Genomic DNA, 25391 nt, shown 5'->3' on the forward strand with positions numbered 1-25391 from the left:
GTCACAATTTTTATTAATTCCAATTCTAAATGTTTTTTTAGGGGCTCTAATTGAACAATTTCAATAGGCTCCATCGTAAGCGAACTTTTGATCGCATTTATTTAATATTTAGAATGCATTAAAAAAAAATCTATCCGTCATGTCTTTCATAATGATTGTAAGCGATAGGCAAAATTGCAAAAAAGTGCAGTTCCCCTTTAAGGTCTTTGGATTTCTGTTAAAATACATGATGTCAAAAAGGATGTAAGGGTCAGACGAGTTGACGCAACCAGGACAACTTTGTCCCACTTAAAGGGTTTGATGCAACTTCAGAGGACATCGCCCATGAATGAGGATACTACTTTTGTCAGAGCAGTAGTGGGAGTTAAAGGTCTAGTCTGTAAATGTTGTTGTTGTTGTTGTTTTTTTGTTCAAACTCTACTTCCTAAATTCCCAAAGTGTATCCACAAAAACAGCATGAATGCATTGGTGTCAGAACGCTGAAAATTATATGCAGTGCGGCTCATCGTGTGAATCTGCTAAGTGCAGCTAGCACTGTGCTCATTAATCTTACACAGAAAGGAGACGTACATTCATGCAGACATTCATACATTTTTCATTGTTCTGTGTGTGTCACATGAACAGATAAGTACATTAGATGATTCAACAGTGTTTAATCTTGAATTGTTCACTTATATTGTCTTTAATGGTACTGTGAATAATTAGTGCATCTTCTGAGCTAATTTCTTGACTTGTCTGTATTTATTTTTTGACTAATAAATAGCAGTTGTTTATGTTTATAATTGTGTTGTTTACTTGCTGTTTCATTTATCCTAACGTACAGCTAACCGCTGGATAAGTTTTTGTACTTGTCACAGTTGTATTGTGTGCTTACAGACACTGGTTTATGTTTTTGAAGGTGATGGATTCATTTTCCGTGCAGCGGCTGTGTCCCTTTTCAACGATTGGGTCGATCGTCTTCGGCTTTGGGGCTGTGTCTTGTGCATTTTGCCGTGTCTTGTCCATGACGAGGGTGAGTCCATAACATGGTATATGACCGACTGAATGATTGTGTGAGTGCGTTTGATTAAATGTGAACAATTTCATTGGTCTACCTTCATCCATTCGGCAATATCATCAGTCTGATGTGACAAAAGTAAATTTATTGCCAACTAGTTAAGGTTGTGAACCTGGAAAATATCCATAAATTCGCCGTAGCATTGTATAAATTACATCATGAGGAAAAATGAGTGGCTTATAGTCCGGAAATGATGGTGAATTTGTACAACATCAAAGAGATTATTTTGTTGATTGCGTCTTTGTTTAATTGCAGATTGCTTACATCTACATTTTACAAGGGACCCAGGATGATTTTAATCTACATTTAAAACGCTTTCTACTGGTCCAGATAATATAGGGTAGGCTAGACTATATTTATCGCACAATGGGAAAATTATGTTGCTGGAGTGCAGATTTGACATACAGTAAAAAAAGTAAAACGTAAAAAAAAACCCAATGAAAAACTCAAAATTAGTTATAAATGATAAATAACACATATTGCACACTAAATAATCACACTATGTATAAAAAAAACTAAACTAAAACACTATATTTGCAAAACCCACGCCCACCCCCTCCAAAAGTATCATAAACTATCTTTTGAAAATGTGCACTGTTTAAGTATATATCTTGAAGTCATCGCCGCTATTTCTATTCCCGACGTGGTTGGAAATAACCTTCATAAACATTATATAGATTCACCCGGTCACAACATTAGTTAGACTTGCACACTTACCGAATGAAAAAAAGGGGCTTATAGCAGCATTTATGTCATTGCATGTTGCACATCGGTGTTACGCGCATGCCAATGTTATATGAAAATAATACTTTATCTGACCTTTTTTTGTGTTCCCTACAGCCATAAGCACTCTGACTGAGAGCGTGACTTACTGTAATGTTGAAGTGCTTTCACCCCCTGGTAGCCACACTACAAGCTCACGAACAAGCTCACGCCAAAATGCATGAACCTTATCGTTTGACGCTTTGTTTAAAGGGGTCATATTATGACTTTTATTTTGTATTGTAAAAACACTCTATTTTGGACTACATTACATGTAATGATGGTTCTTTGGTGAAAAATGTGCTTAGATTTTGTTTTACAGACATATTTGAAAGCCATAATTTTGCCCCCTTTTAAAACAAGCCGTTTTGAGAGGCAGGGTTGTTAGATGCAAATGAACCCCTACTCAACACTTTAAGTAAGCATTCGCCCCCGCCCGGCAGAAATGTTTTGTAGTTTTTAGCTCTCTTGCTTTTGTTTTGCACTATGGACATCGGTGACCGCCACCAGCCATATGTTTTAAATGTGACTTGGACCACAACGCAACATCCAAGATGATATAGCTAGGTCAATGGGACCACAGTGTTTTATGCAGGTCTGTAACTACACACTAGAGTTAAACTTCTACACAGTCTGTATATCTCCAATGCTAAATCCTGGATATATCCATCTGTATGTTGACAGTGAAATTATTTTCTATACTGTATCATGCTAATACTTTTCAGTGCTGCTGCTTTTTGTAAACACTTGTAAACAATGCAGGCTCAAGTAAATAAACCACGCTACGAGCGACCTCGCAAACGTAATAACAGGTTATAGTACTAACTGGTTCAAACACAGTAAGCACTGGTTCAAGTGAAAGTCGTTTTTAGGAAAATCATTCTTTATTTTGCCGGGTGTACGGTGATGCTATTGTCACAGTAGAAGGCTTAGCTAGCTACACAACAACTCTAGCTAACATTTCTAACCTACTGTTTTTACTTATCGCTTCATTGTCTATATAGTAGTCACCGAGTCCGCCCTTAAAAGTATTTTTTCCGGAAAAATGCATCTTTTTGTTGGTTGAAACAAGGCTAATCTTTGCACACACCCGAAGCGACTTCTTCACAGATGAAGGCCCTTTGCTTAAAATCCCAAAAGTTAAAAGTAAGTCACTTTTTTACTTCAGATGGGGCTGCATGTTTGTGTGGTGACTTGCTATTAAGTCGTCTGTTTTCATCGCAAAATTCCACAGTATTCTGGACATCTGTGTTGGTGAATCTTTTGCAATTTGTTTAATGAACAATGGAGACAGCAAAGAAGAAAGCTGTAGGTGGGAAGCGGTGTATTAGCGGCCGGCTGCAGCAACACAAACACGTAGCCGGTGTTTCATTGTTTACATTCCCGAAGGATGACAGTCAAGCTTTACCATTGGCCTGTGGAGAACTGGGACAACAGAGACTCTTACCAGGAGGACTTTGAGTTGGATACGCGGTACCGTGCGTACGCAGCTGCGGCTTCCAAACATTTGATCGCTTGCCCGTACGTGCGTGCCGCTATGTGCATGTCACGTATGTAACTTTGGGGAAATATATGTGCTGTATGAACTTTGCGGATGTGAACGGTACTTTGGGCTGTGGGATTGAGTGTGTTGTGCGGGTGTTTCATTTGTATTGACGGGTTATATGGACGGGAGGGGGGAGGTGTTTGTTATGCGGGATTAATTTGTGGCATATTAAATATAAGCCTGGTTGTGTTGTGGCTAATAGAGTATACATATGTCTTGTGTTTATTTACTGTTTTAGTCATTCCCAGCTGAATATCAGGTCCCACCCGCCTCTCACAGCATCTTCCCTATCTGAATCGCTTCCACTGCCCTCTAATCCTTCACTCTCACTTTCCTCATCCACAAATCTTTCATCCTCGCTCAAATTAATGGGAAAATCGTCGCTTATATATATATATATATCATGGTGGCCATGATTGTAAACAATGTGCAGATGTGAGGAGCTCCACAGCCTGTGACGTCACGCTACTTCCGGTACAGGCAAGGCTTTTTTATCAGCGACCAAAAGTTGCGAACTTTATCGTCGATGTTCTCTACTAAATCCTTTCAGCAAAAATATGGCAATATCGCGAAATTATCAAGTATGACACAAAGAATGGACCTGCTATCCCCGTTTAAATAAGAAAATCTCATTTCAGTAGGCCTTTAAATATGTATAATCTGTACTGTTAAACTGGTCACACAAAATGGTTAATGGTTGATGGTTGATTATATGACCGAAATAAACTTATTTCATCCATTCATTCATTCAGTCAGTTTGATCTTACGCAGATCCCAAATACACATACGGCAAGAAAAGTTGGTTCTGCATAGTAGATCCCCTTTAACACAATAATTTAACAATTATTAATTATATAAAACGAAATTCATCATAGGTCCCTATTAAAGGAATGGCTGGAAAAGTTACAAATATCACATCTTATCAAGCCTTATTCTGCTTGATCCGCCTTGCCCTTGCTCCCACTCCAGGCGACTCCTCTTCGCCTCCCACCCGTGGTTGCCCCCGACCTTCAGCCTCCACAACCTCTGTGTCCTCTAACCACTTGACACCTTTTCAGATTCATCCCCATCCCTTGGCAGACGGCACGCACTTCACCCGCAGGGCACGCTGTGCAGCAATCCTCGACAATCAATGGCGGATAAATCAATGCTATCTCTTTTTTCCATGCCTCTGCTACCATTGATTTTTTTCCCCACCGTTACTTTGCTGCGTGCGGAAAGTTTGCTCATTTAAAGTGAGTTCGCTCGCAGGAACACATTTTAACAACGCCAGGCTGTCAGCGCCAAGCCAGACGCTAATACTCGCGCCGGATGGGGCGCGGAAGAGCTTTATTTATGAGATGCGGCGTTCAAACGGAGGCTGGAGTGGATTTATTGAATGGGATCATTGTGAGCTCTCTTTTTAATAGAGGTCTGGCCAAGCCTGCCTTGATTGGAAGCGCTTTTATTTTGCTACCTTAAAACAGCGGCGAAGCGGCGACGCTTTGATCGCAAGAGAGAAGGGGGCCCAATTAGTGATGGGATTGCTCTCATGTTGCTGTTTTAGGGAAAAGCTTGTCGCTATCAAATACGATTTCACAGCCAGTCTCCAGGCTCTTGCGACGTGTCACCGGCAATGATAGCTAGGAAATGCGCGCACTCAGATATATTATTTTGAAAGCTCCATTTAATATAGACCACAGTAAATTATCTACTGCGATGTTTCGCCCGTTTCCCCCATAAATAATTCATTGTTTTTATGTGCCCTCATGCTGCCTTGGGGGATTGGAACAGCAGAGTGTTTTCACAACGTATTTGTGTCCAATCTTCTGTGGATTGAGCGCGCTCCAATCAAACCACTGTAAACATGGTTTGGATCTTTGTTGAGTCATCTGCTTATCAGCTAATCAAATGACTTGTTTGCCCGCTCGCCGGAGCGCCTGCGCTTGATTGGCTACTTCTCTATTGATTGTGCATGTGTTTGATTTACGGTAAAGCCTCACGCTGTATGTATTATGACTGAAATCCAGAGGTTTTATTGTGTGCTCAGCGGCGATGAGGGAATAAGCGGGATTGAAGCTAATACAGCATCGACCCCGAGCTGTTCTTTTGGAAATGCATTTGCGCAGGAAAAGGACGCCATAAAAAGAGCTACGGTGTGTGCGACACGTGTAACTCTTCTCCCTAAGAGCTGACGCCGTTGCGTAAAAGTGCAAGTCATAAAGAGAATTTCAAAGGCAGAGAGGCCAACGTGGTGAGATGCGGCTACCAGGCATCGGGGAGCAATCAGATAGGGCAGAATTGATGACCTGGCTCACGATGGATTTCTCGGGGCGAGCTGCCAGACCGAGGTAATACTTTCAAGCTCTTATCAGCACTGGCATAAGCTGAGTGCTGCATCACCCACTACCCAGCGTCAGCTTATTATGAGTCCATGATGCGAGATTGCTTGTCCTTTCCTTTTGTGTGTCTGTGGCCCCTGTGCACTGTTGGCAAGAGGGAAACGATGACAATAAAAAACCCTAAAGGCCGTTGTGACATTTTTTCTTAAAGAAAGAAACATTTTAGCTGACGTTAAAGGCCTACTGAAATGGATTTTTTTTATTTAAACGGGGATAGCAGATCCATTCTATGTGTCATACTTGATCATTTCGCGATATTGCCATATTTTTGCTGAAAGGATTTAGTAGAGAACAACGACGATAAAGTTTGCAACTTTTGGTCGCTGATAAAAAAAAGCCTTGCCTATACCGGAAGTAGGGTGACGTCACAGGAGGAAGGGCTGCTCACATTTTCCCATTGTTTACACCAGCATTGAGAGAGATTCGGACAGAGAAAGCGACGATTACCCCATTAATTTGAGCGAGAATGAAAGATTCGTGGATGAGGAACGTGAGAGTGAAGGACTAGAGTGTAGTGCAGGACGTATCTTTTTTTCGCTCTGACCGTAACTTAGGTACAAGGGCTCATTGGATTCCACACTTTGTCCTTTTTCTATTGTGGATCACGGATTTGTATTTTAAACCACCTCGGATACTATATCCTCTTGAAAATGAGAGTCGATAATGCGAAATGAACAATACATCGGCGAAGCTCTTTAGCTACGGAGCTAACGTGATAGCATCGGGCTCAAATGCAGATAGAACCAAAATAAATAAACCCCTGACTGGAAGGATAGACAGAAGATCAACAATACTATTAAACCATGGACATGTAAATACACGGTTAATAATTTCCAGCTTGGCGAAGCTTAACAATGCTGTTGCTAACGACGCCATTGAAGCTAACTTAGCTACGGAACGGCGGCGGCGGCGGGCGTTGTAGCTTTCGACGACACCCCGGCCGCCATCAGAGTCGGCAAGAAACATATATTTCCCCAAAGTTACGTACGTGACATGCACATAGCGACACGCACGTACGGGCAAGCGATCAAATGTTTGGAAGCCAAAGCTGTACTCACGGTAGCGCGTCTGCTATCCATCTCAAAGTCCTCCTGGTTGTGTTGCTGTAGTCCGCCGCTAATACACCGATCCCACCTACAGCTTTCTTTTTTGCAGTCTCCATTGTTCATTAAACAAATTGCAAAAGATTCACCAACACAGATGTCCAGAATACTGTGGAATTTTGCGATGAAAACAGAGCTGTTTGTATGGTGACACATTGGAGTACCAATACTTCCGTTGCCTCCGTGACGTCACGCGCATACGTCATCATACATAGACGTTTTCAACCGGAGGTTTTGCGGGGAATTTTAAATTGCACTTTATAAGTTAACCCGGCCGTATTGGCATGTGTTGCAATGTTAAGATTTCATCATTGATATATAAACTATCAGACTGCGTGGTCTGATAGTGGGTGTTAGTAGGCCTTTAAGACGGACGTGTGAGTGATGCATTTTTACGAATATTTGTGTAACCTGACTCTCGTCAGATTCTTGTAGTTCGCTGAGCTCCACACAAGGATCTGGGACTTCTCAATAGGAGATTTATTTCAGAAGGCGGGGCCTTGTAAAAAAAATCATTGTATGTGATTGGATAAACCACTTGTCCGTTATCTTGAATGACGTGCTACTTCAACCACTCACACCGAAATCAACCCGTGACGCTGATGAGAGCGACGCTGGGAAATCCAAAACAGAACAGCTGACATATTGGATGACGACAGAGCGAAAAGTTAATAAATGCCTTCAAAACCGTTCTCTGTTCATCTTTTAAAGAATTAATATTCGATAGATTCGACAAAACAGTTACAATAGCAGAATCAATGTCAGCACACGACTCCTCGCTGCTTGCCGCCATTGTTGTTTGAATCAAACAGTCGCTTCGGCGCTACGTCACATCTATGAAATCCCGCCCGGCGATCCTGATTGGTTCAATATTTTTTGCTATCTTGAAGGAGTTTGCAATGCCCTCGAGCCCAGATCCTTGTGTGGAGCTCAGCGAACTACAAGGATCTGGTGAGAGTCAGGTTAATATTTTTGTGAAGAAATGACCAAACTAGGTGCAACGTGCGCCACTTCTTTAAAACGATGCATCAACCATTCTAGAAAAGAATCTTGAATATTTGTGCAGGAACATTTCACATGTGCACAGAACAATAAACACGTAACAGGTTATAATACTAACTGGTCCATTGCCAAACACAGTAAGCACTGGTTAAAAAAAAAGTCATTTTTAGGAAAATCATTCTGTATTTTGCCGGTGGACGGTGATGCTATTGTCCCAGTAGAAGGCTAAGCCAGCTACACAACAACTCAAGCCATACTTGCCAACCTTGAGACCTCCGAATTCGGGAGATGGGGGGGCAAGGTTAAGGTGGGCGGGGTTAGGGGGCGGGGTTTGGTGGTAGCGGGGTTGTATATTGTAGCGTCCTGGAAGAGTTAGTGCTGCAAGGGATTCTGGGTATTTGTTCTGTTGTGTTTATGTTGTGTTACGGTGCGGATGTTCTCCCGAAATGTGTTTGTCATTCTTGTTTGGTGTGGGTTCACAATGTGGCGCATATTTGTAACAGTGTTAAAGTTGTTTATACGGTCACCCTCAGTGTGACCTGTATGGCTGTTGATCAAGTATGCCTTGCAGTCACTCATGTGTAGGGATGATGTTTGATAAGAAATTATCGAGTTTGAGCCTATTATCGAATCCTCTTATCAAACCGATTCCTTATCGATTCTCTTATCGAGTCCAGATAGGTTGTTGTATATGGAAAAAAACACACAATATTTGGTTTAACAAAAGCTCTTTATTATATGAGAAAACAATTTAATCTAATAAATAAATAAATATTGACTGTTACCCCCCTAAAAAAATAAAATAAAATAAATAAATATTGACTGTTGTTACCCAAAGTATATTAAGTGGGATTTTTCAGAAAAACAAATATATACAGTAATACAAAAACAACCTGTCTCTGTGATCACTATAAGTGTATATATAATAAAATAGTGTTAAATAAAATCAGTCCCTTGGGCACAAAACTGAAAATAATACAGCTCTCCAAAAAGTGCAATTCTGCTGCTATTTGACATAACTGTTTGTTGTGATGCTTTGACATTTTTGCACTTTATTTCTTTATTGAAAGAAAATTCTATGAAGAGAAAGGTTCTGTGCAAATGTGGTTACAATGCTAAAAAATGAAAAGTTAAAGCTAAAAAAAGAATTACACTTTATTGAGTTAACATTATTTCTTTATAGGGGGAAAGATGTTATGAGCTAGGGAATATAACAACTACACTACCCAGCATGCAACGGGAGTGACGAGCATGCGCGGTAGCCCTGAAAAGTGTTGTTGCATATCGTCACCCGGCAGCTAAGAATGAGGTTATTATGAGCACGCTGTGAAAGTAAACGTCAAGAACTCAGCCAACACGCCTCATCTGCATTATTTATAATTAGACAGACAACACACATACAATGTAATTTTGTTTTGTTTACAAGTAAAGAAAAACAAAAGTTAAAAAAGGGAGATGGCATATATGTATGTGCTGCGGTTGCTTTAAGAACGTTGCGACAGCTGCCGTAAAGGAGGTGCGTTGCTAGCCTGGTTGCTATGTTTCCGGTTGGTCGTAAAAGTGTTCGTCATGTGTTTTTACCCTGCTCAAATTTCTCAGTAAAGTTATTCATTGGATTATACCTTTTTGTTTTGAACTTTATTACACCTTGGAGCGCTTTTTCCCGTCCATTTTTTTCCTGCTTTCCCTATCTGCGCCTAATGACTGAGCTACGTGACGCAATTTCTTGTGATGTCACACGAAGCATTTCTGGTCGGGACGGGATTCGTTCTGAGGGATTCGAATAAAGAAGCAACTCTTTTTCTTTACTATAGTGGTCTCGATAACGGGTACCGGTTCTCAAAAAAGGATTCGAGTCCGAGGACTCGGCTCTTTTCTTATCAAACAACCGGGAAAACCGGTTTCGAGTATCATCCCTACTCATGTGTGTGTAAAAACCGCATATATTATGTGACTGGTTCGGCACGCTCTTTGAATGTAGGAAAAGCGAACGTGACGACATGTTGTAGAGGACGCTAAAGACAGTGTCTTTACGGCACGCCCCCAATATTGTTGTCCGGGTGGAAATCGGGAGAAATTCGGGAGAATGGTTGCCCCGGGAGATTTTCGGGAGGGGCACTGAAATTCGGGAGTCTCCCGGGAAAATCGGGAGGGTTGGCAAGTATGACTCAAGCTAACATTTCGAACTTACTGTTTCTACTTACCGCTTCATCGTCTTCTCCATTGCTATATATAGTAGTCACCGAGCTCGCCCTTAAAAGTTGTTGTTTTTTTTCGGAAAATCCCTCTTTTTGTGATTGTCTCCTGTTGAAACAAGGCTAATGTTTGCACACACTCAAAGTGACTTCTTCACAGATGATTCAAATATTAAAAGTTAAAAGTAAGTCGCTTTTTACTTCAGATGAGGCTGAATGTTTTTGTTGTGACTTGTGCTGGTTACAGCAAACAAACAACAGAGCATTTTCCTTCCTTTCATCGTCGACATGGCGATGTTGCACAGCCGGTTTTACATTAATTTAAATTGGCTGACTCTGGTAGGGATGTTTTGGTAAATGTCTCCCATATAAGGATAATCCGCTGACGTCACACTTGAACAAAACGTCACACTTGAAGAAAACACCAAACGGACCGTTTGGAGGAAGTAGGCAAGATAGTTTTATAAATATATCTGCAATGCCTCCACGGTTTGATCTTACGTAGATCCCATATTTTTGTGAAGAAATGAACAAACTACGTGCAACGTGCGCCACTTCTTTAAAACGATGCATCAGCCATTCTAGAAAAGAATCTTAAATATTTGTGCAGGAACATTTCACATGTGCAAAGAAAAATAAACCCAATAGGCACACATTGGCCTGCTTTAAAAGGGAACTGCACTCTTTTGGAGGGATTTTGCCCGTCATCCACAATCCCTATGTGAGACAAGAGCACACGTCTTTCCCTTTTCTGTGCATTCTAATTAGTAAAAGACTGCTTGTACAAGGCGGCTAACAATACGGATAAATGGGATTCATCTGGTCCGCCAAAATTCTGTATTCCAAAATATATTCAATTTTGTCCTCAGAATTCTACGGACAATACCCCATAATTACAATGTGAAAAGTATTTTATTGAATTAAAAAAACGTATTAACTTATTAAAAACTAAAATAAAATAAAAATCACATGTACATCAATATTCACAACCTTTGCTCAATATTTTATTGATGCACCTTTGGCAGCAATTACAGCCTCAAGTCTTTTCGAATACGATGCCACAAGCTTGGCACACCTATCTTTGGACAGTTTCACCCGTTCCTCTTTGCAGCACCTCTTAAGCTCTATCAGGTTGGATGGGAAGTGTTGGTGTTTATTCAGAATGTCTCTGTACATTACTGCATTCATCTTAGACTAGTCAGGGAGGTGACCAAGAACCCGATGGTTACTCCGTCAGAGCTACATCTGTAGTGAGAGGAGAACTTTCTTGAAGGACAACCATCTTTGCAGCAATCCACCAATCAGGCCTGTATGATATAGTGGCCAGACGGAAGCCATTTCTTAGTAAAAAAGTTTGCCAAAATGCACCTGAAAGACTGTCAGACCATGAGAAATAAAATTATCTGGTCTGATGAGAATGCCAGGCGTCATGTTTGGAGGAAACCAGGCCAATAGCATCATGCTGTGGGGATGTTTTTAGCAAAAGGGAAATGGGATGTCATGATGGAGGGAAAGCTAAATCCAACAACATACAGAGACATTATGTGTGAAAACCAACGCTTCTCATCCAACCTGATGGAGCTTGAGAGGTGATGCAAAGAAAAATGGGTGAAACTGGCCAAAAATAGGTGTGTCAAGCTTGTGGCATCGAATTCAAAAAGGTGCATCAACAAAGTATTGAGCATAGGCTGTGAATACTTATGTACATGTCTTTTTTTTTTTTAAATACATCTCTAAAATAAAAATCACATTATCATTATGGGGTCTGTAGAATTTTGAGGACAAAAATAAATATATTAATGTTTGGAATAAGGTTGTAGCATAACAAAATGTGGAAAAAGTGAAGCGCTGTAAAGACTTTCCGGAAGCACTGTATAGCGACATTGTTATTGTAAGAGGAACTACTTTGCTGGCGTCGTGACACATCACTTTGCTCACACTGCTCCTTTGATCACAAGAGAGTATCCAGCTATTAGCTAGCTTGAGCTGCTAATAATGTTGGTTGCCACCCGCCATTATATTAGGAAGAAGGAGTTCGAGCTGCTACCGCTGCTCCTGTATTGCCGTTGAGTTAGCAAAAATGAATGCCAGTTTATAAATCATGCAGCTCACCTGTACAGTCAAAGGTTGTGGCACCAAGCCCAGAAGTTGGTCAACATTGAAAATCCACACATTACCAACTTGATACTGTGTAGCTCTCAACAAATGGAATGCAGCATAAGACCATCGCAGCATCGCTAGAAATCATTTTTTATCTGACGAGTGAGAATGATTCTGAATTCAGCAGCTTGAGGAGAAAACAAGTGCTGAAAGATACAACCATCCCACCAGTCGGCATCCCAGTGAGAGCTGACATTGTTAAGTCACTGTTGTACGTTGTATGCCTTTTTGAAATGTTTAGTGCGTAGCAACGGTAGCGTTTGTTGCCATGCTTTCTGTAAAACCAATGCACTCTGGGAAATGGTTTCGACAATGCTTAACCTCTAAAGGCCCAAGCTGTTTGTTTACATGTTTTTTTTTATTTCTCTTTGCTATTTGGGCTTATTGGACCCTAATTAGAATAAAAACTAAAAATCATCTTTTAATATGATGTACTTAGTCCATAAGTGCACAAACGTGTATTTCATGTGTAGTGACACGGAAATTTTTATTTTTACACTTTTTTTTCCAAATTCCATTGTATGGTATACTCTTCTGACACCACCAGATAGCAGTATAAGTGTCCACATAAGGGTCATAAGACCCCAATTCAGTAGTGTACACAATTTTGGAAATAAGAGCTAAAAGGTGCTGTCCACGAAGGTGGCCAATAAGGCCTTTAGAGGTTAAAATAAGCAAAATACTGTGCATATTACATGTTATCATGAATCTGCCTTTTACTAAACATCACATATATACTTACAGCGTGTATAGAAAATGGTGTTGGAGGTTTTTAGATGTTTTTAGAGAGCTTTATAGGCGGAATAGAGCGTATCCCTATTACCATCATTGTTAGCCGCCTCCTACTAGCAGTTTTTCAGTATTTAGAATGCACAGAAAACAGAAAGATATGTGTTCTTGTCTCACAAAGGGATTGTGGATAATGGATAATTCCAAAAAGTGCAGTTTGTCCTTTTAACCCTTACTGGTATGTTTATTAATTTAGCCAAACATAATCCCATCTAATGTGCAATAACCGGTTCAATATATCAACCAATGTGCAATATCTGGTTGACTGGAGTACAGGTTTCCTATTTGTTGTAGTCTATTGGCTGTTTTATATGGTTTTGTATTTTAAAAGCACCTTAACAGGACAGCTACCGGTATGTTTGTTATTCTTCATGTTTGATGACAATAAAGATTTCTATGTAATCATTTTCTATATATATGGGTACCGAGGAAATGTCATCAGTACTACTGCATATCGATTCAGGCAAAATCATGCAAAATCCCGCAAAATCAAAAGGTACCATATTTAGATACCTCTGTTGCACATGACGCGTTTGGTTGCAGACTCGATGCACAAGCACTTAGCGAGGAAATATGCACTTAAACACCCAGAGAATGATAATGATAGAAAACACTTGTAAGTACAGTAGGCAACATTTTTCTAAATTCCCTAGCTCAATGCTAATTTACATTGGATATGTGATAGACATGCTACCGATTAGCATTAGAAATTTTAAATGGCAATTTCAACGCCTCTAAATTGTGTACTCAAAAATAAGATGCAAGTTACACTAAAAACAGCTGGTGTGTAATAAATACAATATAAACACTTTGTAGGGCGCAATAAAAGCCTGGACTGGCACAAAATAGAGTTGTAATGTGACTTTTGACACTGAAGGCCTGATCTACTAAAGGTTTGCGTGTACTAAAACATGTTCCAAACTTGATAGCACATGTAAAGCTGATCCACTAAATGTGCGCAGAGAAGATTGTGTCTCTTTCATGAGCAGAATGAGGAGCGCAATCCATTTAGCGTGTCCGTCTTCATGAATATGCAGAATATATGCCGATCATCAAAATGCCCACAATACTTGGAGGAGAAGATGCACATTTAATTATTTAGCAAACGCAGTTGGATTCATCAAGAATACAACTCAACTGCAATCGCTTTTTTGCGTCTTTATTTCGCACATCTGAAAAGTATGTGCAAAATGAGACAGTTACACACCCGGAGAAAGGAGGCAAGTGCGCAGCAGCTCCCTCCTACGTATGCTTGTCAACATATATGGACTGTCAAAAACTAATATATTAGACATATGTCTAATCAGCAATATAATTTTATAATTTTGTAGCAGCTGGGTGACTTAGGGGCTGATTAAAACAAGTTCAATTGATGCGTTTATGTGTCTGCTGGTGTTTTTTTTTTCATATCGAAGATATATTATTCACATATCTCCAATGTGAAAAAAACCTTATTGCAATATGCATTTTGTTGCATTTTCTTCTTTGCATTCACAGTTAGTGCCGCAGCTTTTCCAATAAGGGCACTTTCAGTGCACAATAAAGTGCACTGCAGGACTGTTTCTGAATTGCTCATAAAAAGTGGTACATGTCTGCTGCTTGTTTCAAAACCTAGCAAAACGCCACAGGTTGGAGCATTATAGCATGGATGTGCAGAAAATGATTGAGTGTGTCCATGGTGAAAGCCGTATAGTACAGAGAAAAGCCGTGTTTAAATAAGTCAGTTTGCACCACTTTACAATTGCACACGCAATCTTGGTAGCTCACACGTAACACTCCCAGTTTTATTGTTTGCACACGCGGTTAGCGCGTGGTATTCGTATCTTAGTAGGTCAGGCCCTAACTATTACTGGTGAACTTGTTGACCAAAAAGCGTTCTTTGAAGTTAAACTTAATCGCTACCTATTTCAGCTAAGTGGCTATCTTACTATGATGTGTCCCCCAAGTTTCAGGATGACCTGAAAAGTTCAGAACAGAAATGTTTTTGTGTTTGTTTGAAATTTTTTACATAGCTGATCTAGATCGTCATGCTTTGACACGTACAAAGGTCTGAAACCCAAGAACGCCTGCGTGTTTAGGTCTTAATCAGTGGGTGCATAGCAGGCATACAAACTCATACACATATCTGACCTGCACTTTGGCAACTGGTTAAACCTGCTAAACTAATCACTAATCACTAATAAAGGATTTACTTAGTGCAACCACGCTTTTCTTCACAATCATATCAACAGATCCACGTGATCGGGCTGAAGAACACTTCTGTGCATATCTTTACAGATTGACTTTACAATTGATGCCGTAATGTTTTGAGCAAGAGGTGAGTTGCATGAAAAAGACAAGCGGTTTTTCATTGTCCGTGCAAAGGAGGAACTTGCTGAGGCTCTATCGGTGTGATTGGATCATGTGACCACACCATACTGACCCAAGCATAAGACCCATTAGCAGTCGGTCTAAAGTCTGAAGACTGCACAGAGCACATGATAATTTGTAGCACAACCTTTTGAAGCAATTAGCTTACTGCAATCAAACGCTTCCTATAATTCTCAATAAAACTCTTGCACCTGTCGACAGTTTTTTTTGGACCACTTGTCATGAGCAAACTACTCCAGCTCTCTCAGATTTTATGGGTATTTTCGCCAGACTGCCTTACACACACGTTTAACTAAATTAAATTTAGGGTTCATCGAAGGCCACCACAGAATAGCTCAATGTTTCAACTCAGTGTTTTTGGTTGTGTGTTTGGTGTCATTGACCTGTTGGTAGATCCATGACTTGTGTCTGAGACCGAGGTTTCTGGCATAGGCAACACATTTTTCTCCAGAATGCCTTGGTATAGTCTTGAGATTGCATTGTACCCTGTGCAGATCAAATACCCCCTGTGTCGATCGAATATTTATGTTTCACTGTTCTTTTCTCTGTATGTTTCAATTTTGCAGAAGTAAACAGAGTTGATGTGACATGCCAAGCTTTCTACCTTCAGTGGCCTTTGTGGGGTTTTCTTTTCTTTCACAGAAGGATTCCAACAATTGTATCTATGTCTGTAGATTGATATCGCTGTTGTCGAAAACAAATATAACTCAGTGTCAACCAAAAGCAGTGGCGGGCTGTGCGTTTCCCACCTAGGCCTTCAGGGATGTCCGACTTCAATGATTACCTCTCAAAATACCATCATTGATGTCACCACATGACCATTGCTGGAGAAATATTATACAGGAACACATTCACGCACTACTGGCCATTGAATCACCTCAAAAGTGTACAAAACAGGTTATTTTCTGGCGCATTTAAACATCAATGAACCCGCATCAGCAATTAAAAGATATCTTATGTGGTACTGTCAAAATTTAAATTGCAAAAAACATATTAAACGTGAAAAAATAAAGAAATCAAATATTTGAACTCACAATTTGTAGCACACATTTGATGCCGTGTAAGCCAGTGGTACCCCTCGTAGTCGGTTAATTTTGGTGGAAGTGGCGGACATTTCCCCATTTCATCGCCGGGACAGCTGAGTTGGCCGGCATCGTCTCACAAGATGTAGTTTCTCTTTAAATATCCTTCTTAAAAATGGCCTTGCAAATATATATCTGCCACCTAATCAACGTTTTGTTCTCTATATTGTAGTGTATCACTAAGGGGAGGTGACGGCAAACAGACACCAGGGGAAAGTGTATACAATTATATATATATATATATATATATATATATATATATATATATATATATATATATATATATATATATATATATATATATATATATATATATATATATATATATATATATATATATATATATATATATATATATATATATATATATATATATATAATATATATAATAATAACAAACAATACTAATTTAAATAAGCTAAGGAAATGGAGTGTGAAATAGATCCAAGGGTGTATATAGTGTAAGACTATGTGTAGTATTTAACTGGAATGTGTGTTACCAAAGTGTTGAACGAGAGATGAGGAAGTCCAGAGGAGAGAGAAGTCCGAGTCCAATGCGGGGGAAGTCAAGGATCGGGGAGGCAGTCAGAATCCAGAGGGGTCCAGAGAAGTGAGGCGCACAGCTCACTACCAAGGCGACGGAGGGAATTCTGCAGGGAACACGGGAGAAACAAGGGACAATAAGTAAGCCACGGAGAGGAAAACAAGACATGAGCATAAAGTTTTACGCTTACGGTACACCATGAGAAAATTAAGTTCCTGCGCCGATCCTTGGGTTCACTGGTCCCTTTATGCGGCTCGCCCTCATCAGTCCCAGGTGTGCAGCTCTCCGGTGAGTGATTGCAGCTGGTGGCTGCTGCAGGGCGGAGACGCGCACGGTGCGTCCCTGGATTTGCGCATCCGTGGGCGTGTCCCCAGGTGCGCACAGACGGCAGGGGTCTGAGCCGTAACAGTTCCCCCCCCCCCTATGAAAGGATTCCAGATGTCCTGGAAGTAAAACCCCCCAAAAAACAGGAACAACCATCAAGGGAGGGTGGAGGGGCGAACTGGTGGTGGGTCGCCGGCCCAAGTGTCCCCGAATCCACCGGGGACGAGTCTGGTGGCGGCGGCGAATAGACCGCCGCTGCGGCCGGCGAGGTGGACGACCAAGGAACGGTCGACTTCTTGGCTGTAGGGGAGGCGGACGCGAGTGGCGCCGTGGTGCGTCCCGCCAGAAACGAAGAGGAGGCTGGCGCCATGGTACAGCCCGCTGGACACGAAGAGGAGGGCACATCATTGTCTGAGGTGAAGTGGAACAGGAAGACGTCGGCGTGGAAGCAGCGGACGTCATCGCTGGCGTGGAAGCAGCGGACGTCATCGCCGGCGTAGAAGCAGCGGACGTCATCGGCGGCGTGGAAGCAGCGGACGTCATCGGCGGCGTGGAAGCAGCGGACGTCATCGGCGGCGTGGAAGCAGCGGACGTCATCGGCGGCGTGGAAGCAGCGGACGTCATCGGCGGCGTGGAAGCAGCGGACGTCATCGCCGGCGTGGCGGCAGCGGACGTCATTGGCGGCGTGGAGGCAGCGGACGTCATCGGCGGCGTGGAGGCAGCGGACGTCATCGGCGCTGCAGGCCGAGGTGCAGAGGTTGGCGCTGCAGGCCGAGGTGCAGAGGTCGGCGCTGCCGGCCGAGGTGCAGAGGTCGGCGCTGCCGGCCGAGGTGCAGTGGTCGGCGCTGCAGGCCGAGGGGCGAAGGTCAGGGCCAGCCTGGGAGCTGGAGGAGACGCGGGGTCTATCCTGGGGACTGGTGCTAGCTCGGGGGCTAGCCGAGGGACTGGTGCTAGCTCGGGGGCTAGCCGAGGGACGGGTGCTAGCTCGGGGGCTAGCCGAGGGACTGGTGCTAGCTCGGGGGCTAGCCGAGGGACGGGTGCTAGCTCGGGGGCTAGCCGAGGGACTGGTGCTGGCTCAGGGGCTAGCCGAGGGACTGGTGCTGGCTCAGGGGCTAGCCGAGGGACTGGTGCTAGCTCAGGGGCTAGCCGAGGGACAGGTGCTAGCTCAAAACGTCTCACTTGGGGCAAATTCCAAACGGCTCATATGGAGGAAGAATGTAGGAAGGCAAGATTGTTTTATAAATACCTCCACCATGCCGCCACGGTTTGATTTAAATTTTTGGGGACTTATGCAGTTCCCAAATACGCAGTAGGCCAATAGACCGATGGGTAAGAAAAGTTGGTTTTGCAAAATAGGACCCCTTTAAAAAAAATTCCTGTATGATATTCTGAACAAAAAATTCTGAAATCTGACCAAATTGCATTTATGTCCAAATATTAGGGTCTTTTTAAAATGTAATTTAAATTATGCACGCAAGTAATTTACTGTGATTAAATCCAAATTCAAAAGGGTAATTAATCTATTTTATTTTTATTTTCAGCACTAATACTGTGAGGAACTCGCGTGGCTGTGGTAGTAGCAACCCCAAGATACAGGAACTAGGAGAGTGATGATCAGGTAAGAGGATTTTAATATACAAAACAGAGAAGGAAGCAGTCATGCATGTAAGGTTCTCAACATTAGCAATCCTCAAGCTAAATAGAAGCCTGCTGATTAGCACCAGGCATAGGTGCTATAATTATTCATTATAAGTTTCTATGTAACTGTTTTTATTTTACTTTAGTTTATTTTTTGTTCAAGAACATTTTTATTTTTTGTATTTGTTTTTTAATAAAGGACATTATCTTCACCAGACCAGGTTGTCAATCAAATTAGATTGTTTATAGCATGAGTGTCCAAACTTTTTCCACTGAGGGCCGCACACTGAAAAATTTCAAAGCAAGCGGGGGCCATTTTTATATTTTTTATTTTGAGTTTGAGTTTGAGTTTGAGTTTATTTCGAACATGCAAGCATACAACATGATACATCACAATTTCCAGTTTCTTTTCAACATGTTCGAAAAGGAGTAGGAAGAAGCAGAGCTTATTTAATCCTACCCCTTTTCTTTACATAACAGTTGCAAAACTTTTTGTTCACTTCCTGTTCACAATTTTTTCACAATAAACTCCATAAGTAATTACAATAAAAATAAATAAATAAATAATAGTAAGAATTTAATAATAATAATTGGTGAAGTAAGTCATATTTCATATGATGAGATAAGTAAGATTACTTTAAGAATGAATGAATGGATGGATGAAATAAATTGAGAATGTTTGTCATGGTTCTTCTTCATTGTACTTTGTAAACACTTTAAGTTTGAAGAGTTTCTTGAAGTGGATCATATTAGTACATTGTTTGATTGCTTTGCTTAATCCATTCCATAATTTAATTCCACATATTGATATACTGAAGGTCTTAAGTGTTGTACGTGCAAACAAATGTTTTAAATTACGTTTTTCTCTAAGATTATATTTCTCCTCTTTTTTTGAGAAGAATTGTTGTATATTCTTGGGTAGCAGGTTATAGTTTGCTTTGTGCATAATTTTAGCTGTTTGCAAATTCACTATGTCGTGGAATTTCAGTATTTTTGATTCAATAAATAAAGGGTTTGTATGTTCTCTATATCCAACATTATGTATAATTCTAACTGATCTTTTTTGTAACACCGTTAATGAATGAAGTGTACTTTTGTAATTATTTCCCCATATTTCTACACAGTAGCTCAGATATGGTAACACTAGTGAGCAGTAGAGAATATGAAGGGATTTTTGGTCTAGAACATGTTTTGCTTTATTCATTATTGACGTGTTTCTTGCAACTTTATGTTGTATATTTTTTACGTGAGATTTCCAGTTCAATTTATCATCAATCATTATACCTAGAAATTTGGTTTCGTTTACTCTTTCAATTTCTATTCCGTCTATTTGTATTTGTGTTTGACTTTCTCTTCTACTATTACCAAATAGCATTATTTTAGTTTTACTAAGATTCAACGATAGTCTGTTTTTGTCAAACCATCTTTTTAATTTGTTAATTTCTTCTGTTATTATTTGTATTATCTCCTGTGTGTTCTCTCCTGAACAAAACGCTGTTGTATCATCCGCAAATAATACTAACTTTAAATCTTTTGTAACTTTACAAATGTCATTTATATAGAGATTGAATAATTTAGGTCCTAGTATTGATCCCTGAGGTACACCACAGGATATATTTAGCGTTGTAGACGTGTGTTCGCCTAGCTTCACGTATTGTTTCCTGTTCGTTAGATAACTTCTTATCCAGTTTAAGACTAACCCTCTGATGCCATATCGTTCTAGTTTTTTGATTAAAATATTGTGATTAATTGTGTCAAATGCTTTAGTTAGATCCATAAAAACCGCTGCTGCACATTTTTTACTATCTATTGCATTGGTAATTTCTTCTGTAATTTCAATTAAAGCCATTGAAGTTGAAACATTAGCTCTGTATCCATATTGGTTCTCTTCGAGTATTCTATTTTTATTTATGAAACTTTCTAATCTGTTATTGAACAGTTTTTCAATGATTTTAGAAAATTGTGGAAGTAGAGAAACAGGTCTATAATTTGTAAATTGATGTTTATCTCCAGTCTTATAAATTGGTGCAACTTTAGCTATTTTCATTTTGTTTGGAAATGTACCTGTTTGAAATGATAGGTTACTAATATACATTAATGGTCCTGAGATCTCTTCAATAACCTTTTTTATCGTTTCCATATCAATTCCGTTACAATCAGTTGAAGTCTTAGATTTACATTTTTTCACGATTGTAACTATTTCCTCCTGTGTCACATTACTGAGGAACATGGAGTTGGGATTTCGCTCTATGGTATCATTATAGTCCTCAATTGGAACTGGGTCTGGAATCCTTTCTTCCAATTTCGGTCCAATATTTACAAAATAATTATTGAAGCTTTCAACTACTTCCTTTATGTTGTCATTTTTTTTATTTTCATCTAAAAAGTATTGAGGGTAGTCCCTCTTAGTTCCATTTTTAATAATGCTATTGAGGATGCCCCATGTTGCTCTCATATTATTTTTGTTCCTGTCCAATAATTCACTGTAATATTCTTTTCTACATGATCGTAGTATGTCTGTTAACTTGTTTTTATACTTTTTGTACTTAATTTAAGTAGTATTTTAAAAACCAATACAATAAATGTATAAAAAATATACATTTAGGCCTCCACTCAGGCTTGATCCCGGTGAACCCAAAGAGTTTTGGTCAAAAAAATATACAAAATGTGTCATTATTTAGTATTATTATTATTATTATTATTCTACGTTTAAATCTCTAGATCAACATTAGGTCTATCTGTCAATATAACGTTTTTAAACATTTAAGTTGTATGCCCTTTTTGTCAAAGAAAACCCTGGTGTTTTTATAGAAAAAACACCAAATATGCAATATTTTGCCCCAATGAAATTTTAAAGTGGAATATTTGAGATTATAAAATAATTGGAGCCTTAAAAAGGTCAATAACTCAAAACAACATTGATTTTAATTCATTATTATTTTTTGAGCAATGACACACACAAAAAATCCCACTAAAATGATTGGGGATCCTAAAGGGTCCTACTCATTAAAGTGTTAAAAAATAAATTATATATATATTTTTACTGTTTACTTTTAACACAATAATCTCGAGATCAGCTTCAGATCTATCCGTCAATTATACGTTTTTTGTTGTTAATGTTGTTTGTTAGTTTGTTTTAGGCCCTTCTTTTCTTTTTTTTAAACGCTCAGTTTTTTTATTATGGCAAACACAAAATATGCAACATTTTCCCCAAAGAATATCTCAAAGTGGAATATTTAATGTGACGTAATTCATAATGACATTTATTTTGATTCATTATTATTTTTTAAAGAAAGAAACAGCCTGCACGGCAGCTTTGTGTTATTAGAGTAAACATTGCAACATGTTCTTGTTACATTTCACCTGTTTGCTCTTTTATACCACTTTTTATGTTTTGTTTTTTTTCAACAGTATTTTTAGAATATGTCGTGGGACTGTTAAAAAAGACCTGCGGGCCGCAAATGGCCCCCGGGCCGCACTTTGGACACCCCTGGTTTAAAGGGTTCTTAAAACCAGGCCCAGGTCGGGCTCAGCAACACACACCTTCATTTATGTACACTCAAAGTAGGGAACACACCAACAGATTGCATATAATCTATAAACAAAATTACATTTTCAAAATAAGCATTTGAGAACTTCCCATCTATTTTATGTTTGTTGGCATCATTATCGGTTTCAATCATGTAACTTTCTAAAGTAAAAAAATCCTGAACACATGTTTTAAAGAAAGTAATACTAAGTGAATATCTATTTTTGGCCTTAAAAATAAACCTTGGTTTATTTATTACATTTTTTAATTTAAAAAGAGTTACAAAAAGAGACAACTGGAATTATATCAAACTGATTTTTGAATCTGATTGGACGTGTCATTGTGAAAATGCTTAAATGCTTAAAATGAAAATGTAAAAGTATGTTGGAGTACGGGTGTTAGTGGAGGGAACAGTGATAAAGTAATCTAAAATCTTTTTTTTTTTAAAAAGGGCAGAGAAATACAATAATATTATTCTTCCATCTGCTCCTTTCTGATCATGGAAATGTATAAGAAACAAAAATACAATGAAAGTGTGAACTGTACGGGGCTTGTATATATGCATTTTCATGAAAGGAATAAATGATGATGATGATGACGAAAGGCAGTTATTCTTCCTGAAGGCCAACACAATTACATAAAACAACAAAACAACATAAAAAAAATAAAAAATAAGCTGGTTAAAGATGAAGGCTAAAATGTCGATGAGATACACTATATTGCCTAAAGTATTTGATCACCCATCCAAATGATCAGAATCAGGTGTCCTAATCACTTGGCCCGGCAACAGGTGTATAAAATCAAGCACTTAGGCATGGAGACTGTGTCTACAAACATTTGTGAAAGAATGGGCCGCTCTCAGGAGCTCAGTGATTTCCAGCGTGGAACTGTCATAGGATGCCACCTGTGCAACAAATCCAGTCGTGAAATTTCCTCGCTCCTAAATATTCTGGGTTTGGAGGTTGCCGGGAGAACGGTACATTTCAGAATGCATTGTGCCGAATGTGAAATTTGGTGGAGGAGGAATTATGGTGTGGGGTTGTTTTTCAAGAGTTGGGCTCGGCCCCTTAGTTCCAGTGAAAGGAACTTTGAATGCTCCAGGATACCAAAACATTTTGGACAATTCCATGCTCCCAACCTTGTGGGAACAGTTTGGAGCGGGCCCCTTCCTCTTCCAACATGACTGTGCACCAGTGCACAAAGCAAGGTCCATTAAAGGCCTACTGAAACCCACTACTACCGACCACGCAGTCTGATAGTTTATACATCAATGATGAAATCTTAACATTGCAACACATGCCAATACGGCCGGGTTAGATTAGTAAAGTGCAATTTTAAATTTCCCGCAAAATATTCTGCTGAAAACGTCTTGGTATGATGACGTTTGCGCGTGACGCCACGGATTGTGTGGACATATTGGGACACCATTGTGGCCAGCTATTAAGTCGTCTGTTTTCATCGCAAAATTCCACAGTATTCTGGACATCTGTGTTGGTGAATCTTTTGCAATTTGTTTAATGAACAATGAAGACAGCAAAGAAGAAAGCTGTAGGTGGGATCGGTGTATTAGCGGCTGGCTGCAGCAACACAACCAGGAGGACTTTTAGTTGGATAGCAGACGCGCTACCGTGAGTATGCAGCTTTGGCTTCCAAACATTTGATCGCTTGCCCGTACGTGTGTGCCGCTATGTGCATGTCACGTACGTAACTTTGGGGAAATATATGTGCTGTATGAACTTTACGGAGGTGAACGGTACTTTGGGCTGTGGGATTGAGTGTATTGTGCGGGTGTTTGATTTGTATTGGCGGGTTATATGGACGGGAGGGGGGAGGTGTTTGTTATGCGGATTCATTTGTGGCATATTAAATATAAGCCTGGTTGTGTTGTGGCTAATAGAGTATATATATGTCTTGTGTTTATTTACTGTTTTAGTCATTCCCAGCTGAATATCAGGTCCCACCCGCCTCTCACAGCATCTTCCCTATCTGAATCGCTTCCACTGCCCTCTAATACTTCACTCTCACTTTCCTCATCCACAAATCTTTCATCCTCGCTCAAATTAATGGGGTAATCGTCGCTTTCTCTGTCCGAATTGCTCTCGCTGCTGCTGGCCATGATTGTAAACAATGTGCAGATGTGAGGCGCTCCACAACCTGTGACGTGACGCTACTTCCAGTACAGGCAGGGCTTTTTTATCAGCGACCAAAAGTTGCGAACTTTATCGTCGATGTTCTCTGCTAAATCCTTTCAACAAAAATATGGAAATATCACGAAATGATCAAGTATGACACATAGAATGGATCTGCTATCCCCGTTTAAATAAGAACATGTAATTTCAGTAGGCCTTTGAGACATGGATGACAGAGGTCTGGTGTGGATGAACTTGACTGGCCTGCACAGAGTCCTAACCTGAACCCGACAGAACACCTTTGGGATGAATTAGAACGGAGACTGAGAGCCAGGCCTTCTCGACCCACATCAGTGTGTGACCTCACCAATGCACTTTTGGAAGAATGCTGTAAAATTCCTATAAACACACTCCACAACCTTGTGGACAGCCTTCCCAGAAGAGTTGAAGCTGTAATAGCAGCAAAAAGGTGGACTGACATCATATTCAACCCTATGGGTTAGGAATGGGATGGCACTTCAAGTTCATATGTGAGTCAAAGCAGGTGGCCAAATACGTTTGGCAATATAGTGTATCTCCCTTGACAATTATTATCGTCCGTTTCTCCCCTTTTCTATATGTCAATAAGCAACGTGGTGTCAGACGCTCGGACGCTGTGCGTCTCTATGGTAACAGTCGTCATTTATGTTGATTGGCCGAGCCGTGGGAATGTTTGTGTTGGCCGGCTGCACTGATTGGTCGGTGGGCGTGTCTGTGCAGCCTGCCGGGCTGCAGCGTTCC

The 25391-nt window shown here is 40.2% G+C and overlaps 1 protein-coding gene across 1 annotated transcript in view; it reads left to right on the plus strand.

Annotated features, from left to right (window-relative positions):
- Window positions 1-340: 340 nt before the first annotated feature.
- The window catches only part of fam222aa (family with sequence similarity 222 member Aa), a 168699-nt gene continuing 143648 nt past the window's right edge, over window positions 341-25391 (plus strand). The window contains exons 1-3 of the mRNA XM_062051262.1: window positions 341-370; window positions 899-1012; window positions 18857-18933. Of these exons, the coding sequence (XP_061907246.1) occupies window positions 18926-18933 (8 nt within the window). The 5' untranslated portion in view covers window positions 341-370; window positions 899-1012; window positions 18857-18925. The remainder of the gene's footprint in view (window positions 371-898; window positions 1013-18856; window positions 18934-25391) is intronic.

This window comes from Entelurus aequoreus, linkage group LG06 (assembly GCF_033978785.1).
Source record: "Entelurus aequoreus isolate RoL-2023_Sb linkage group LG06, RoL_Eaeq_v1.1, whole genome shotgun sequence".
Lineage (NCBI taxonomy): Eukaryota > Metazoa > Chordata > Actinopteri > Syngnathiformes > Syngnathidae > Entelurus > Entelurus aequoreus.